Genomic DNA, 18626 nt, shown 5'->3' with positions numbered 1-18626 from the left:
AAGTGTATTGATAACCTATGTCATTTTCCTTGTTATTGTTAAGTATTAATTATCAATAGGTAATGTCTGTATGCATTGGAGTAACCTCATCTCCTTTAGAAAAACATGGTATTGCATTTTTCTAAAGCTTCAGATTCATACATTATCTTTATCAGCATAATGCATCTCAAATTAGTTGTCAGGAACCTTTTTAATGTTTTTAACATTAATTTATGCCTGAGTTTGAGATGAAGTATTTTCTGTTTTCAAAAAATGGAATATACAATACTGAAAGGCCTAAAGGTAGATAACTCTATAGAATCAAGGTTAGAATTGATTCTAATTATAAATCCTTTATTTTCTTTGCTATTTCCTCTTACCTTTATAAAAATTCTGATTTGTTCATTTTTCCCTAAAACAACTAAATTCATCTGTCTATTCACTAAAGAAGTTTTACTATTTAAGACAATGCAAATTATCTTTAGGGATTCAACAAATTAGTTGACTTTTTTACCTAAGAGCTTTTGGGTGTGATTTTCTTAAAGAAATATATTAATTTGTTTATTGAAGAAATGGAAACTGAGGGTAGGTGTTATTTTGACATTTTCATCAATTTCTTGTTATCTAATTGAGAGAGAAAGGAATGAAATAAGGCATTTTAGTTACATTCTTTTCTTGTACCTTAGTAGACAGTCATTTAGACTTGTCCATCTATAGTTGTTTATGCAGGAATAAGTTTGTTATTTTCTTCTTCCCAGAGTTACAATAAAATACAGTATTTAAAACCTCAGAAATATTTGGATAATGTAGCATTGTTTTCTTGTTCTTCAATTCTTGTTCTTGTTCTTGTTCTTCAATTGAAGAGAAATCATGAATAATATTTTGATGTCCATTATTAGGTTATCAAGAAAATTGGGCACTATCTTAAGATGAATATAACAGTACCAGAAGACTATATCAAGGGATTTATTCGAGCCAACAATACTTTTCTTTATCAGCTAGTTTTTGATCCCATCAAAAGGAAACTTGTTCCTCTTAATGCCTATGAAGACGACATTGATCCAGATACACTACACTATGCAGGGCAGTATCCTTTGTGAATTGAATGGTAGAATTTTTCTTTGCCTTCTTTTCTGGCATATACGTTTATGTGAATTTTATTTATTATATATAGTTTTATGGTAATGTTTTCATCGTACTGTTCTAGCATAAGAGAAGTTAGGTTTTAATTTTATTTTTTTGATACATAAATCTGTTTTTTTTTTAAAAAAAATCTGTTTTAGTTACTCTTTTAGGGAAACATTTTAGAGGAAGCTTTTGGTTTATAAATCATCAGCAGCATATGAATCATTTTTGGATTTATTTGGAATTGGACATGTAACATTTTTTAAAATGACATACTTGAGAAAAATATTAGGAAGCCCTGGAGTCATTCATACATATCAAAGGCAATATTGATTTTTAGTAGCATAACTAAGGTGACCAAGAGAAGTATTTGAGGGTGTGTAGAGTATAGTAGAAGAGGCCACCTTCTCCTGCCTGGATTCTCCTTTTTCATTCAGGAACTCTCATATACCCAGTCCTGCAGGGTTTTAGAGCCTGACAAAGCATTCTCCAGGATATCCTTTCCATCCATCCTCCTTCATTTCACTCATATGTAAATAAATGAACAAGAACTTGGCATAAGAAAGTAATATTGTATATATCAAGCTTGTTCTTTTTGTCATATTTATAGATTTTTCAGTTACAGTCAATACAAATAGTATTTTCACCTATTGCATTATAGAATTTTCTGTAGTGGATAGTGAGGCTCAATACTTTTCCTTAATCTGATTGACTTTTAGATATGTTGATGATACCACTGCCTTTCAAATTGCACTTGGTAATAAAAATATAAATACAATGGAACAAATTGATGACTACAACCCAGATACTGCTACGGTAACATTTTTTTAATTTAGTATTTTTCAAAAAGCACATTTCAAATGCATTTCTGGAGGTGTACCATTGTCTTCATTTAGCAAATATTTACTCAAGTAGGCCCTAAGTTTGAGTGGCAGTAAAAAGCTTTTGTTTTTTAGTGTAGGATTAGAAATAAACAATTTTGTTTGCTTTGTCAGATCTTGTTTTTGTAGAAGTTACATTGTCCATAGGAAAAGAATAACCTTAAGGTACCATGTGGTTATACCTTAACAAAGATGTTTTTGAGATCATTTTTTACTTGGGTTTATGCTATACCATAGTTTTTTGGATTTTTTTTCTTAATCTTGACTTTTTTGTGACATTTGATATTCTTGATCTAACTACTCCTTTTTGAAATTTCCTTTGTCTTCTGTAACTTTATACTTTGCTTTTTCTTCTCCTATCTCTCTGACCAATGAGTACTTAGCACAGTTCCTGGTGCATAACAGATACTTTAAAAATGGTAGTTGATTGACTTCTGTCCCCTTGACCAACCTTATTTTCACTCTCAAAAGATGTTTCCTACCTATATTACTTTGATCTATAAATTAATTTATTCATGACTTATATCCTCACTCTCCTTTCTCATCTCTGGCTCTTGCCTTCCCTGACTTCTTTCAAGTCCCAGCTAAAATTCCACTTTATACAGGAAACTCTTCCCAATTCTCCTTAGTGTGCTAGTATTTTCCTTTGTTGATTATCTTCTCTTTTCCTTATATGTATCTTGTCTTCCCATTAGATTATAAGCTCATCTGATGTCAGGGACTGTATTTTGTGTTTCTTTGTATCCCTAGCACTTAGCACAGGGTCTTGCACATAGTGGCCACTTAATAAATGCTTTTAACAGACAGCCTCACCTGCAAAATGAGGAGGTTGGTTTAGATGATCTTTAAAATCCTTTCCAACTCTATATATTGCTGTTGACATTTAGGAGGTTTAAAGTTACTTAAGATTTGTTCTTGCCTTAAGAATCCCAAAGTATCTTTTTCTCCCCTTTGTGGGCTTAGAATGTTAAATTTGTAAGGACATCAAGTAACCTGGTATCTTCAGGTATTGTAGTTTTATCAGAACCACAAGTATTCAGAAGTCCAGAATTCTACTTTTCCTCTTCTTCTTCCTATATAGATACCTAAAAAAAAAATCCCTGAACTTATATAGCAAGCCATTTAATTCTTTTTATACTTCCAATCATTTAAGTGCCACTAACTCAGTTAAGATTTATCTTTCTACATTTTAATCTTTTGTCATAAATGCTTAACGATTTTTTGTCAGTAAAACCCCTGTACAATCTGGGTCATAAAATTTAGAACTGAAAAATCTCTTAGAAATAATCTAGCCCCAACCCCTAACTTTATACATGAGGAAACTGAGAATCAGAGAAAGAAAGTGACTACTTACTCATCAGGTAAAAAGTAGTGTCTTAGGATTCTAGATTTTTGCTGAGAAGAACTTTAGAAGCCATCAAATCCAGATCTCTCCATTTTTAAATAAGGAAAAAGGTCAGGCCCTGTGCTAAGTGCTAGGGATACAAAAAAACACAAAATACAGTCCCTGACATCAGATGAGCTTACAGTCTAATGGGAAGACAAGATACATATAAGGAAAAGAGAAGATAATCAACAAAGGAAAATACTAGCACTAAGGAGAATTGGGAAGAGTTTCCTGTATAAAGTGTCTGAGGTGAGATTTAAACCCAGATCTTCCTGACTCCAAAACCAGAACTCTAGCTAGTCCTCTACACTGCTTCTAGTAACTGAACTGGAATTCATTTCCAAACTTGCTAATCCCCCACCCAGTGCTCTTTCTACTATATCATGCTATGCAGTCCTCCTACTGACTGTATTTGGGATACCATATTGTGCTAAGTCATCCTCCTACTTTTTACCCAGTGACTGGTCCAGTAAGGTGACCTCTCTTTTACAATATGTCTGTATTATCCTAAGAGAATCTTTTGTTTTTAGCATGCATTAACAATTTTAGAATTAAACTAATATTTGTTTAACCTAAGTCAAGTTCTAGAAGAGGAAAAGCTAATACTTACGTTGCTTTATGATGTTAGTTTTTAGAAGAATGGAGTAGGTATATTCTGAAATTTATTCCAAACAACTTAATATTTAAGTAGCAGCTTAAATGTTGTTATATTTCATATTTTATCTAAATTATTCCTCAAATCTAAAAAAAAAAACTTTTCAGACCATCTTTTTGCAATAGCATTTAAGATAAGTTTTTTTCTATACTGCCATCTTGGGCAGACCTGTTCTTTATTTCTTAGAGATGAGCGATCAAGGTCAGTTACACTTCTTTGAAGAGAAACAGACCTAGGAACACAAGATATTTAATGGAAAGTGTAGGCCTGCCAAAGTAGTAAATGTTAATAGAGGGCAGATGTATCTTCAACAGCTATTCTTTGCAAGGATAATTCATCAAATTTATATACTTTGTAGTTAATTTATATTGATCACAGGAAGAAATTAAGTTGACTTTTTCCTTTCATGTGGGTGTCCTGTTTTTTGTTTTTTAACCTCACCAGCCAAGAAGTCAAGGTTGGAATGACAAAACATCTAATCAGAAGCCACTGAATGTGAATAGCATTTGGAATAGGAGCCACTGCCCTACACCTAAATTAGATGTTGTTTCAGATACTCCACCTTTACTGGAGAGACATACTACTGCAGGCACTGAGAGAATTATTAGTACCAAGGGACTAAATCTTCCAAAGAAGAAGCTATTTATAAAAAGACCAAGAAGTGGTGAGTATTTTGCTTTTGTGAAACATCATTTCTAGAAAGAGTGTAAGTCATTTTAAAGTCATAGAATCTTCGGGTTAGGAGAGAACTTAAAATTCACTCAATTCAACCATCTACCTAAAGTAGCATTCCTCTACATTTATCCTGCCATAGAGTCATCTGGTCTTCATTTGAACATTGCCAGTATTAAAGAACTATTTCAAAATAGCCTTTTCCGTTTATAGATGACTCTAATTGTTGGTAAGTCCTTTCCTTATATTGAGCCAGAATCAGTCTTCTTGTAACTTAAACATATTTGCTCTGATTTTTCCTTAACAGAATTAAACAATGTCTAATCCCTCTCTATGTTCAGATATTTTAAAATAGCAATGATGATGTGTGTCATACCCATACCCTTTCCCCACTTTTTAATCTAACTTTCAGAGCTTGTTAAACTGTTAGAACAAGTAAGGAATAAAGGGAAATTGTAATGAGAGAGTAGAGTTCTTCATGTATTCTTAGTCCATCTTTTCACTGATTCTAGAGGCCAGGCATTTTCTTAGTATCAAAACTTCAAAACCTGCCTCATTCTCTTTCCCCAGAGGATCTAAATGACAAGAGAAGAGAAAACTTTTGTATGTGGTTTCCATTAGAAAAATGTAAAAAGCCTTCACTTGTTTGAGGGTGGAATATAATTATAATAAGAACTACCATTTATATTGCATTTTACAGTTTGCAAAGCACTTTACAGATATCTCTTTATCCTCACAACAACCGTAAAAATTAGATACAATTATCCCCATTTTACACTTGTAACAGGTTAAGTAACTTGCCTGGGGTCACACAGATAGTGTCTAAGGTCCTATTTTAGCTCAGGTCTTCCTAACTCCAGGTCCAGTGTTCTTTGCATTGGGCCAACTGCTATCTGTCTCCTGTGAGGGACAAAACTGAGATTTAGTTATTGTCATTATTTGTTTTTGTCCCTAGTGCTAACTTGAAAACACTTTGTTTAAGGTAGTACCCTGTCACCAAATCCAGTTGCATTTTCTCAGTTCTCATCCTTGATAATTCAGCAATATTTTACACTGTTGACCACACTTCCTTTCTTCTGAAACTCTTCCCTTAACTTCCTTGATGCTGAACTTTCACCTGGTTTCCCCACATCTCATTATTCTTTCTGACTCGTATGGCTCCTCTTTTTTTCTTCATACATTTCCAGTTGTGTAATGTGCACTAATTACATGTTCCACTAATTCCTCAGATTTCATATTACAATTACTTATCAACATGTTAAATTCTTCCCCTTTCCAAACTGTTTCTCAAAGGCTTCAAACCTCATGTACACATTTTTGACTTGTTTCTTCAGTCACCAAATCCTGCCAGTTCTGCTCTTCTGCACATTCATGTATCCATTCCTTCCTTTGTATTCCTATTACCCCTGTTGTGGTTTAAAGTTCCCTTATCCCAGCAACTTGGACTACTGTAAGCATCCCTTAGATGATCTTTTTAAGTCATAGAATATCAGTGATCGGAAGGGTTTTGGCAGTTATCTAGTCAAACTGTCAGAGTTTACAGATGAAGAAACTGAAGCTCAGAACAGTTAAGTGATATTCCAAGATCCCACAGCTAGTGTCTCATTCAAGATCTCCTAGGTTTCTGACACTAGATCTAATGCTCTTTTAACTACACAGTCTAGCTTCTATGTTTTAGTCCATCCTAATCTCTTTTGCCAAATTAATATTCCTAAAGCACAGTGCTGATCCTTTTTACTTCTTTATTCAAAAAATATTTGACTCCTCAGAGTTTTCAGAAAAAAAGTCTAAATTTGTCCTTCAAGGTCTCCCATGTTTTAACCTTTACCTATCTTTCCAACTATTCAATTAAATTCCACAGGCATTTATTAATTCCCTATGCTAAATGCTGGGAATATGAAGGCAAAACTGTAATAGCTTCTAGCCTAACAATTTTTTTCTTTGTTTCCTCTGTTCCCTCTGCCTAGAATTCTCTTTTCCACCTTGCCTATCTCTACTTTGTCCAAATCCTACCTAGGATCCATGGTGCAGCTTAAATGCTACCTCCTCTATAAAGTCTTTTCTGATCTTTTCCCTGCCTCAGCTAGAAGTAATCTCTACCACTTTTTCCCATCATAATTTTATTTGTATGTCTTAAGACATTAATTCTCTCTCTTCACTGAGATAACAGGTCTTTATATACACGTCATCTCCATTAATCTATATAAGCTCTTTGAAGCCAATGGCCTTATCTTTATATCTGTCTTTAATCTTGTCACTGTTCATTCAAGGTCAGTGCCCATACAAATAAATACTGAGAAATGGATAGATTTGAAATTGGAGGTGTAACTACATGATGTAATCATACCATGTACTTTCCAAAGAAATATACTTAAACTACAGCATATGGCATCCAAAGCTGTTGTTATGAAAACCATACCATTTATGTTTGTGTTTTCTTTATTTGGACTTCTCATTACTGTGGGGCCATATATTTGCTTGTGGAAAGTTGCTTCCAACAGAGTGCCTAAAGGATTCATTCAAAATTTTAAAATAGTACAGAATTAATTATGTATCAGATTTTTGGTTTGGGTCATCCATTATGTAATTGTAGAAATAGTAGGCATTAAATGTTTATTTACTCATTTGTGAAAGTCAAAAACTCTTTCGACTTTTTATGTGATCCATTTAACTTACTCACTAGAAGTGGGTAATAAAAAATTAAGTAAATTCACTCTATAAGCATATTTTTACAATGGGATATTTTTGCTCTAAGTTAAACAAGTGTACAAATTATGTTTGTATTTAGAGGAACTATCAGAAGATGATCTTTTATCCCAGTATTCATTTTCAATTACTAAGAAAACCAAGAAAGAGAACTGTGAAAATAATGAACCACAGAAGTTTTCTGAAGCATTCATCCCTGACACAGGACGTGCCATTTCCTGTAAAGAAACCTTGAAAACTCAGCCTAAAGTGAGAAACAAATTTGCATCCTTTTTGCAGAAGAAAAACGAAGAAAGTGGTGCAATTGTGGTTCCAGGGACTAGAAGCAGGTATGATCATATTTACAGAATCAATTACCTTTTTAACTCCACTCTGATAATCACTTAACAAGCATTAATTAAATGCCTCCTGTGTGCCACCCACCGTGCTAATAGTTAGGGATACAAGGACAAAGATAAAATGGACTCTTGTCCCCAAATCACTTACAGCTTGCATATTAAAGAAAGGCCAAAAAGAGTGGGGTGGAACCTCACATTTTAATGGTGGAGAAGGGAAGAACATGAAAAAATTCTAGAGACAAGCTATATAAGAGATAAATGGGAAATAATGAACACGGACTGAACACATGAATGAATAAGGATTCATGGAACAGGTAATTATGAAAGTTCTTTTGTAGTATGTGATACATAAACTGAATCTTTAAGGAACTTAGGGATTTTAAGAAGTGAAGCTGAGATTATAGAGCATTCCTGGCATGTAGCACAGTCACTGCAAAGATGTGGACAGAGACAAGAAAAAGTCTCATATATGAGAACAGTAAATAGGACAGTATGACTAGACGGTAAAGTTCTGAGAGAGGAGTAAAGTACGAGTAGATTAGTGAGGTCAGAAGGGGCCAGATTGTGAAGAACTTTAAATGCTAGAAGGTATATTTTCTGCTAAAGGTATTGGAAGCCACAGGGATTTACTGAGCAATATTATATTTATTTAGTTCTAGATGCCACATTTTAGAACATTGCTAGAAAATATGCATAGGAGGGCAACCAGGATGATGAAGGGCCTAGAGATTGTGCAAGGTAAGGATTGAATCAAAGAACTAGATATACTTATCTGGGAGAAGCTAAGAAGAATTAGGGGAGGTGGGAGGCATGTGACATCTGTCTACAAATATTTAAAACATTGTCATGTGAAATATGGATCAGACTTGTGTTTGACCCCTGAGAGTAGAAGTAGAATTTTTAGGGTAAAAATTTCAAAGAAATTTGTGCTTAATGTAAGGAAAAACTGTGGTCACTTAGAGTTGTCTAAGAATGAAGTGGGCTGCCCTCAACATAGGCTTGTTGACCACATATTGAAGGCATTGTAGACAGTATTTTTCATCAAATACAGATTGACTGGATGACCTCTGGAGAGTCTTTCTGCTCCTAGTGATAGCAACAGATACTTATGTGAACAACTACCTGCAAAGTGCTGGGCTAATCATTGGAGGGTACAGAGAGAATTTATTAAGTTCTTGCCGTGTTCCAGGTGCTGTGGTAATTCTTATCTTCTACTTGGGAGTAAAAAAAAAAAGATCCATTTTGTATAGGATAAGATAAAGGACATCTGTTTTATTCATTGGAAGTAGGCAAAATACACCAGGCAAATTTATATAGTTGCCTCGTGATATAAGAACACCACCAACAACAATTATTTCACAACCCAGTCATGTAAGCAGTGAACCTAGTATTATTCCCATTTTACAAATGAGGAAACAAAGGTTTAAAGAGGTTAAATGATTTGTTTCTGGTCACATAGATCAAGTATCAACTAGGATCTGAACCCATTTCTTCTGACTCCCAAGTTCCACAATCCTTTCACCAAGCCACCCCTCTTCTCAAATGATTATGTGTGAGTAGTGACTCGTTTTATTTTTTTCCATCTCTAAAATATATTTCATTGCAGAAGGTCCTTGATTTTATGATTGTAGGTGCCCCCCTCATCAGTAGAAATAATCACTTCAAAGGCTTAGTCTTCAATGAATTGATGTAGTGCTCAGAATTCATCAGTTCATTGCCAACCTTCAGAACTTGGGTAGGCTGATCTTATAAGACAACTGGCATTTCCTCAGTCCCTTTCAATCTTTCTAGAACCTGCTAGAACCTAAATTCCCCTGAAATAACTCCTAGAGTTGTCTTCATGCCACAGTGAGATATTGGCATGGTACAGGGAAAAAACACTGACTCTGGATTCAGAGGCCCTGAATTCTAATTCTGATCTAATCTCAGATACTTAATACTGCTGTTAACTGTGAACAAATTCATTTAATCTCTCTGACCTTAATTGCCGTATTTGTAAAATGAAGGGTTGGACTGGGTTGTTTGGTTCTGCCCAACTCTATATCTGTGTTCTAAAAATATAACATTCAAATAGACAAAAAAATATTATTACTTCCTAGAACTATTTAAATTAGAAGAATCAAAGTTCAAACTTTGAATGTGACTCATAATCACCATTGCTGTTGTTTCCTAGGACTAATAAGTACGATGAGTTTTGCTATCTGTTCAGAAGAAACTGCAATTAGCTGGATCTCATTTTTCTAATCTTTTAGGTTCTTCTGTAATTCTGTGGATGCAACTGGCGTCACTGAAAAAAACGGAAGCGACCAACTTTTGTGTGAAACTACAGTCTTAGACATACAGACTGAACGAAATGAATCAGATGATATGGATAGCCAGAAGCCTGCTGATACAAATGTAGCTCAGAATATGGATAATCTAAATGATACAAATGTAGCTCAGAATATGGATAATCTAAATGAAGCATCTGATCATGATTCTCAATCTTCTGAGAATAACTTCACAAGGACATTCTCACCACCCACCTTAGGAACACTAAGAAGTTGCTTCAGTTGGTCAGGAGATCTTCGGGATTTTTCAAGGACTCCAAGCCCATCTCCAAGTGGAGTTTTGCAGCAGTTTGCAAGAAGGAGTGAACCCTCAACCCCTTCGATTAAGAATAATAATGAAATGTCCAATTTGTCTCTTGAAAATAGTAATGTTTCAGATGGTGAAACATGTCCCATTCCTGAAATGGGATGTTCTTCACCATCTCAGGAAAGCTTGGAACTATCACAGAACAGTTTGGATTCCTCAAGGCTCTCTCAGTTATCAAGCAAGGATTCTGATTCAGAGGTATGTCATTTAATAAAGCTTTCTTTTAATTTTGATCCACGACAGAATATGATTTCATTGTCTACGAACATTTATTTCTCTCATAGCTTTCTTATGACTTTCTTTGTATGATTCTGTGAAAGACAGAACATTTCTTAATACAAATATGTCTATTCTATGGAAAGATTGACTAAGAATCATAGGATTAGGATATGGTGTGGGTGGTTTGTGATCCCCATTGGTAAATGGAGTATCTATGTGGATGAAATTATAATTCAGTTAAAGTATTCCTCCTAGACCAGTGTGTGCTTTCCTATTTTAACTGCTTATTAGTTTCCAGAATTATGTAATCATTGGATACTAATCTGTGTGTGAATTTTTTGTTGGAAGATTATTGTATGTGGATGGATGCATATTTAGTTAGCATTTGATATTCCAGAGTGTGACACTGATAATTTTATATTATCTTTTGTGGCTGCCAGAACTTTAAAATTTATTTTCACCCACTTGTCTTCTTTATAATCCTTCTCTGAAAGAACAAATGTAGTTCAGGTCATTTTTCTTTTCTTTCTTGTGGGTGTGGGAGGTGGGTGTTTGTGTACATACATATGCATGTGTGTGTTTGTGAATGTCTGTATGTTCGTAAGGTACAGTTTCCAGTTAGGCTTATCAGTGTCTCATTCCTGGTAATTATATAAACAGAGGGTATAGAGTAGTGTAGAGTGCTTTACACGTTTTTTTTTTTCAAAATTGAATTGAGGTAACTTAGTCCATTTTTTTGCTTCCATGATACAATATGCTTCTATATGAAATGAGTAAGAAGAGAGTTTTTTGTTAATAAATACTCTAATTTAGTTCCCATACATCAGTCAATTGCCATTTCTCAGCTAATTAAAATTCAGTAAAGTAAACCTAATGTTAAAACTATACTCAGCCTAAATTTCATTAATTTACATGGCCCATAAGTATTTGTTGTCTCCATGTTGTCTTTGTGAAGTTTTCTTTTTTTAATGGTCTGTTATTTTCACTTTCAATTAAAAAGTTTTTGTTAATCTGTACCTCATGGTTTCCTGCATTGAGCAGATTTTTAGAAAGCAAAGTCCAGAGTACATAGCTTTATAGTTCTGCCAAACAAATTTCATATCAGTCTTATCCAAAAATTCATGATTTCTGTATTTTAAGTTCATCACCTCTCTGTCAGAAGATGAGAGGCACATTTTACATTTTATCTTCATTCTTTTGGATATCATGGCATTGATCAGAGTTCTCAAGTCAATTTGTTTAACCATTCTCCAATAGGAAATTAGCTCCTTAGTTTGCAATTTGGGACTACTGACAAAAAAAAAATCCCTCTAATTTTTTTTTTTACATTTAGATCCTTTTTAACTTACTTTTGATTTCTTTGATCTATAGACCTACTAATGTTATAGTCTGTGTAGCTGGCTATAGTCCCAAATTGCTATTCAGAATGACTGGATCAGTTCACAGTTCTACCAACACTGTACTAATGTACCTCTTTTCCCACAGCACCACCATCATTTGGCATTTTGGCATTTTTACCATTCTGATAGATGTGTGGTAGACTCAAAATTAAATAAATTGCATATTTCTAGCCATTGATGACTCAGTGCATTCTTTCATGAATGTTGATAGCATAGATTTCTTCTTTGAAAACTGCCTGTTCATATGTCCTTTGACTATTTCAGGAATGGCTATTAGTCTTATAAAATTTTAATCAGTTCCTTATATATCTCAGATATGTGCTAGACACTACTAAGCACAAAAAAAAAAAAAGGCATAAAAACCTTTCTGCCTTCAAAGAGCTCACCTTCTTATCTTTTCCAGCTTAAGGAAGGTGATACATTTCACTAGCATGAAATTTATTCCCATCCTTTCTTTTTTAAATGTTTAATTTATCTTTATCTCTAATTCTTCTGATGATATTATTGGGACAAGAATGGTATAGCTTTCCTTGCTGTTACTTCTGTTGGTAAGAGTTTTCTTTGGCAGTGAATTGTGTTGCTCTATTAGGAGAATTTAGATTTTCATTTTTGTTTGTTTTTTTAGTATATGACATAATGCAAAGTGTTATGAAAATTGATGTGTGCCCAGAGAACAAAGGTAAGGATAGACAGGGCTTCCGTAAGAACCAAGCTGTAAAACTAGGAGAAATTTAGTGAAATTTCAGTACCTTTTTTTTGTTTTGGGAAATATTTTAGGACTCTTTGTGAAAACATTTCTATATATTTGCCATAGATAAATACTTGTATTTTCTTTTGTCTGGTAACATGACAAACAGGCAAAGTAGTTCAATTTTGCAAGTTTGATTATTTATGAAAACTGCTAGCCAGGTTGTAACAAAGCAGCAGTAATACAGAAGGCAATATTGTTCTGAGTAGGCATTTTAGCAGTCTGTTGAAATAGAACTAACATCAGAATTGCACAGGAGAGCTTTTATATCATAAAGAAAATATGCTGTTAGGATTTATAATATACTTCTCTCCATCTAAGACTTCTTCCATTTCTTTAAATGAAATCACTAGAGAACATCATCTTTTTTTCTTTCAAATATTTTTTCTCCTCTATTGTTTCTTTTATAGCTTTTCTTAGGAAATTTCATGCAAATAATTAATGGTTACATAAGATTATTCACATTTATAGTTATATTAATTACTCAAATCATGCTGTTTTTGAGTTCCTTGAGTAAGGACTGTCTTTTTCCTCTTTTTGTATTCCCAGTGCTAAGTACAGTGGCTGGCACATAGTAGGTGCTTAACAAATATTTATTGACTGATTGCTCATCCATCAAAATACTACACTAAAAATGATTTTTTTTTTTAAAGGAATCTGACTCTAATTCCAGGCCATCTGATAATCAGAGGTCACAGAGCTCTCATCTACATTTGTCTTTATTTGCAAAAAGAAAAGACTCAACACTGGGGAACAAGGTAAGTTGCTTTTTATTCATCTTATCCAGATTCCTGTGGTATTGAATAACCGAGGCCTTGAAAGGCTAAGAAAAGAGCAATTGGAATTGGTATCAGCTTGTCAATGTTAATCATTTAATAAGGTAAAGTAGTTCTTTAGGTTTTCACTTAATGAAAATTTAACACATCTTTTTAATATTCAGATGTAACCTTGCTGTATGCTGTCTGTATACTCTTTTTCTAGTTAGAGATCATGGCTTCAACACTAATGGCTTAGACCAGAAATGTCAAACGCTAGACCTGCAGAACTCCCAAGTATTGCTGGGAACCAGATTAAAATGTAATTAGGAAACATTAACAAAATAAATAAAATTACAATAGAACATATATAATGTTAACGTTTGGTTTTCCAAATCATTGTGTGACCTGCCGGGATCCTTATGTACTATCCCATTTCTATTTAAGTATGACACTACTTCCTTAGACTATTAACACCATGTGACTTGCTCTCACATCTACCGTGGCTCTGACCTATTTCCTGAGTTTCGATCCTGAATTTCTCTACAACTTAGCATGTTTAAAACCAAACTCATTATCTTTCCCATAAAATCAGATTCCCCCATCCCAAAAAAATTTTCTATTTTTCAAATATCACATTTTCCCAGTCAGGAGTCTCAAAACCTTGGAGTCTGCTTCCTTTTCTTTCTTTGAAAGAACCCCTCCCCATCCCTCTAATCCAGTCTCTTAATTTATATCTGGTACAATTTATCAGCCAGAACCCAAGGGTTCAAACAGTCTTTTTATTAAAATCATATTGTAATACCATACCCTCAGGTATAAGCACTTCTCCATGAAGTTAAAATGCAATTCAGAAAGATAAAAAGAAATAAAAACTGCTAGCAAGAAGTTAAAAAAAGGTCTACAAAGAGGTGCCCTTAGCTTTCATGAGCTCCCCACCAAAATCCAAAAAAACTACTTTTATTCTCTTCTTGCCCAAATGCTCTGAAACTGGGCTCCAGATCAATCCACCAGGGGATACAGTTAACACCAATCTGTGTATTCAAGATTTTACATCTACAAAGTTCAAAAGACATAATTTGTGGGTAATTAATAATTTTATTAATAGTGCTAACATAGTATTAATAAAAAGGGTCAGTGATATTCTTGAATGGCAGAGACTCTTCATGGAACCCGTTCACCACTTATATGCACTTGGACAGTGGTTGTCCCTGAGGGTGGCAGTCAACTCTGATTGGTTAACAAATAATGAGAGAGATTGAATATAATAATGAGAGATAGACCTTTTCTAATGTAGGGCTGGGGGATGTGACTTTGATCATTTTTTTCTGAATCACCTCCAGCCTTGGGCAGTTTAATCAAGAATTTATCCATACCTAAACTTGAGTAGAACTTATAGTGGTTAGGAATTCACCTATATAAGATGGTCTAGGGGAGTAGATTTTTGGCAGAGGTCATCGATGTCCTTCAAAGGCTGGGCTTTGGGGGGCAGAGCCAAGATGGTGGAGTAAAAGCAGGGGCTTGCTTTTGAGATCTCCCCCAAACCCATCCAAATACCTGTTAAAAAAATAACTGTAAACAAACTCTAGAGCTGCAGAACCCACAAAATGATAGACAAAACAAATCTCCAGCCCAAGACAGCCTGGAAGGTGGACAGGAAGGTTTTATCATGCTGGACTGGGAGCAGAGTGCAGTCTGGTGTGGGCTGCGCCAGCACAGACAGGGCTGGAGCAGGTCTCAGGGGACTGAATCATGGCAGCTATAGCAGTTTCCAAACTTCTCAAACCACAAATGCCCCAGACAGCATAGAAGGTCAATGGGAAAACTGTGGGACCTTGGTGAAAGGGGAGTGTGGTCTGGCCCCAGCCCCAGGGTGCTTGAGATGGTGTTGGTGGCAGCAGCAAGCAGTGGATGCTTCCAGAGCTCTGGGCCCATGGATGGTGGGGATGGTGGGGCATCGAGCAACTAATACAAAGCTTCTGAAGCTTTGGACAGTACACCCACCCCCACTGGAACCAGAGTCCTACCTTGGCAAAGAGTTAGAATTAGAAAGTTAAGTATTTGATTGGGAAGATGATCAAACAGTGTAAAAAAACTCAGACTATACAATCTTACTTTGATGACAAAGAAGATCAAAACATGCAACCAGAAGAAGACAAAGTCAAAACTCCTTCATCCAAAGCCTCCAAGAAAGATGAATTGGTCACGGGCCATGGAAGAGCTCAAAAAGGATTTTGAAAATCAAGTAAGAGAAGTAGAGGAAAAACTGGGAAGAAAAATGAGAGTGATGGAAAATGGGTCAAGAGTTTGTTAAAGGAGACCCCAAAAAATACTGAAGAAAATAACAGCTTAAAGAATAGACTAACCCAAATGGCAAAAGAGGTCCAAAAAGCCAATGAGGAGAATGCCTTAAAAAGTGGAATTGAGCTATTGGAAAAGGAAATCCAAAAGCTCACTGAAGAAAATAATTCCTTCAAAATTAGGATGATACAAATGGAAGCTAATGATTTTATGAGAAATCAAGAAATTATGACAGCCAAAAGAATGAAAAAAATAGGAGACAATGTGAAATATCTCATTGTAAAAACCTCTGCTCTGGAAAATAGATCAAAAAAAGAGCTTAGACATCTTTCAAGAAATTATCAAAAAAACCTACCCTGATATTCTAGAACCAGAGGGTAAAATAGAAATGGAAAGAATCTACCAATGACTTCTTTTTTTTTTTTAAAGCAATCGGGGTTAAGTAACTTGCTCAAGGTTACACAGCCAGTTATTTCTGGGTGTGGTGCTGAGTGTCTGAGCCCGGGATTTGATCTCCAGGTCGTCCTGACACTGGAACCGGTGCTCTTACTCGCTGAGCCACCTGGCCGCCCCTACCAATTGCTTCTTGAAAGAGATCCCAAATGGTAGCCAAATTCCAGAGTTCCCAGGTCAAGGAGAAAATATTGCAAGCGGCCAGAAAGAAACAATTTGAGTATTGTGGAAATACAATCAGGATAACAAAAGATCTAGCAGCTTTTACATTAATCGAAGGGCTTTGAATGTGTTGTTCTGGAAGTCAGAGGAGCTAGGATTAAAACCAAGAATCATCTACCCAACAAAACTGAGTATAATACTTCAAGGGAAAAATGGATATTCAGTGAAATAGAGGCCTTTTCAAACATTCCTGATGAAAAGACTAGAGCTGAAAACGAAAATTTGACTTTCAAATAGAATACTCCAGAGAACCATGAAAAGGTAAACAGGAAGGAGAAGCCCTAAGGGACTTATTAAGCAGAAGCGTTTGCATTCCTACGCGGGAAGACGTTTGTGCCTTATGGGACCTTTCTCAGTATTAGGCTAGTTGGAGGAAAAACAGATATGAGTATGAAGGGATGATATCTAAAAAATAAAATTTAAGAAGTGAGAAGAATACATTGGAAGAAGGAGAAAGGGAGAGATAGAATGGGGGTAAATTATCACAAAAAAGACAAGAAAAAGGTTTCGCAATGGAGGGAAGAGGGATGAGTGAACCTTACTGTCATCAGATTTGACTTAAGGAGGGAATAACATACACACTCACTCAGTTATCTTACACTAAAGGGGAGAAGGGGGAATGATAGAAGGGAAGGCAGATTGGAGGAGGGAATAGTAAAAAGTAAACACTTGAAAAGGGGCAGGAGAAGAAGGAGAAAATAGAATAAGTGGGGGGGATTGGATGGAGGGAAATAGAGTTAGTCTTTCACAACATGATCATTCTGCAAGTGTTCTGCATAATTATACATATATAACCTATATTGAATTGCTTGCCTTCTCACTGAGGGTGAGTGGGGAGGGAAGAAGGAAAAGAATTTGGAACTCAAAGTTTTAAAAACAAATGTTAAAAATGAGTTTACTTGCAACTGGGAAATAAGGTATACAGGCAATGGGATATAGAAATCTATCTTGTTCTACAAGAAAGTAAGGGGGAAGGGGGGTGATAGAAGGGTGGGCAGACTGGGGGAAGGGGTAATCATAATGCACGCCATCTCCAGGTAGCAGGGAGGGGAGAGATGGAGAGGAAATTTGGAACTCAAAATCTTGTGGAAATGAATTTTGAAAACTAAAAATTAATTTAAAAAAAAGGAAAAAAATGAATTGGACAATTTAAAAAAAAGACTGGGCTTGGAACAAAGAAAGAGGACAGGTAAAAAAGCCTGGATCTCCCCCATAATTGGTTATTAATAATAATTTCTCTCAAAGACCTTCCACAATTCTATCTACCTCTCTTTCTTTTTACTATTTTCTGCTTTGGTCAGGTTTGTTTACTTATTGTTCTTCAGGCATGCTTTATATTCCCACTTCTCAATTTTTACTCATTCTGTTCTTGTCTGAAAGGTCATCTCTTCATTTCTTGTCTGTCTTGTCTTGTTATTTTCTCAAAGCCCAGCTTAAGTAAGCTTAAACTTACTTCTTCCCTGACTGCCCAGCCTTTAGATATAAGCTCTCTTTCCTCTGAATTTAAGCATCTCTTGTCTGTACTGCTATTTTGCATTGTCAATACCAGGCAAAACATGCTCTTTATTTTTATGTTTGTATGTATCCTGTTTTCCACAGTTTGAATAAATCCTCAAAGGCAAAGATCCTATTTTATGCCTCTTTGTCTCTCCTAACATAACATTTTATGTAGGTTCTAAGTAAATGCTTGATAGTAGTGATGATTATTTTTAACTTTGATGGATTTATTTTTTAGCAAAATATTATATAAATGCAAATACTGAAGTCCTAACATTGAAGCACTCCTTTCCTGAGAGAACAGTGACATCTTGTGTTTGTTAAGTTACTCTTTCTGGAGAGGCCTACTGTATTATTTTTTTGTCTCCATCTCAAAATATAATTTGAAATCCAGTTTGTTAGGAAATTTCCAAAGACCTAATGAATGCTGCCTTTTAAAATTTGTAGTCAAGTAAAATGAATCATTAGAATGTCCATTTAAAATAAAACTATTTAAAATACTAACTTGACCTCAGTAGGACTTATAAACAATTGTGGGGGCTTTGCACATAGATTGTGAGATACATTTTGTCTCTAAGATAGCCTGTGAAGTATAGTATGAAATAGGTTGAAAATAGTTAATAGACTTAGGAAGGAGCTATTCCTAATATT

General features: G+C 35.0%; 1 protein-coding gene across 1 annotated transcript in view; it reads left to right on the top strand.

Moving 5' to 3' along the window:
- The window catches only part of EXO1 (exonuclease 1), a 32595-nt gene that overhangs the window by 12070 nt on the left and 1899 nt on the right, over positions 1-18626 (top strand). Inside the window, exons 7-12 of the mRNA XM_069064476.1 lie at positions 879-1066; positions 1824-1920; positions 4472-4691; positions 7488-7734; positions 9996-10578; positions 13401-13505. Of these exons, the coding sequence (XP_068920577.1) occupies positions 879-1066; positions 1824-1920; positions 4472-4691; positions 7488-7734; positions 9996-10578; positions 13401-13505 (1440 nt within the window). The remainder of the gene's footprint in view (positions 1-878; positions 1067-1823; positions 1921-4471; positions 4692-7487; positions 7735-9995; positions 10579-13400; positions 13506-18626) is intronic.

Source organism: Petaurus breviceps, unplaced genomic scaffold, assembly GCF_028583685.1.
Source record: "Petaurus breviceps papuanus isolate PSGF00001 unplaced genomic scaffold, PetGlider_PUasm1.0 90633, whole genome shotgun sequence".
NCBI classification, from domain to species: Eukaryota; Metazoa; Chordata; class Mammalia; order Diprotodontia; family Petauridae; genus Petaurus; species Petaurus breviceps.
This window is presented reverse-complemented; position numbering and strand designations above follow the sequence as displayed.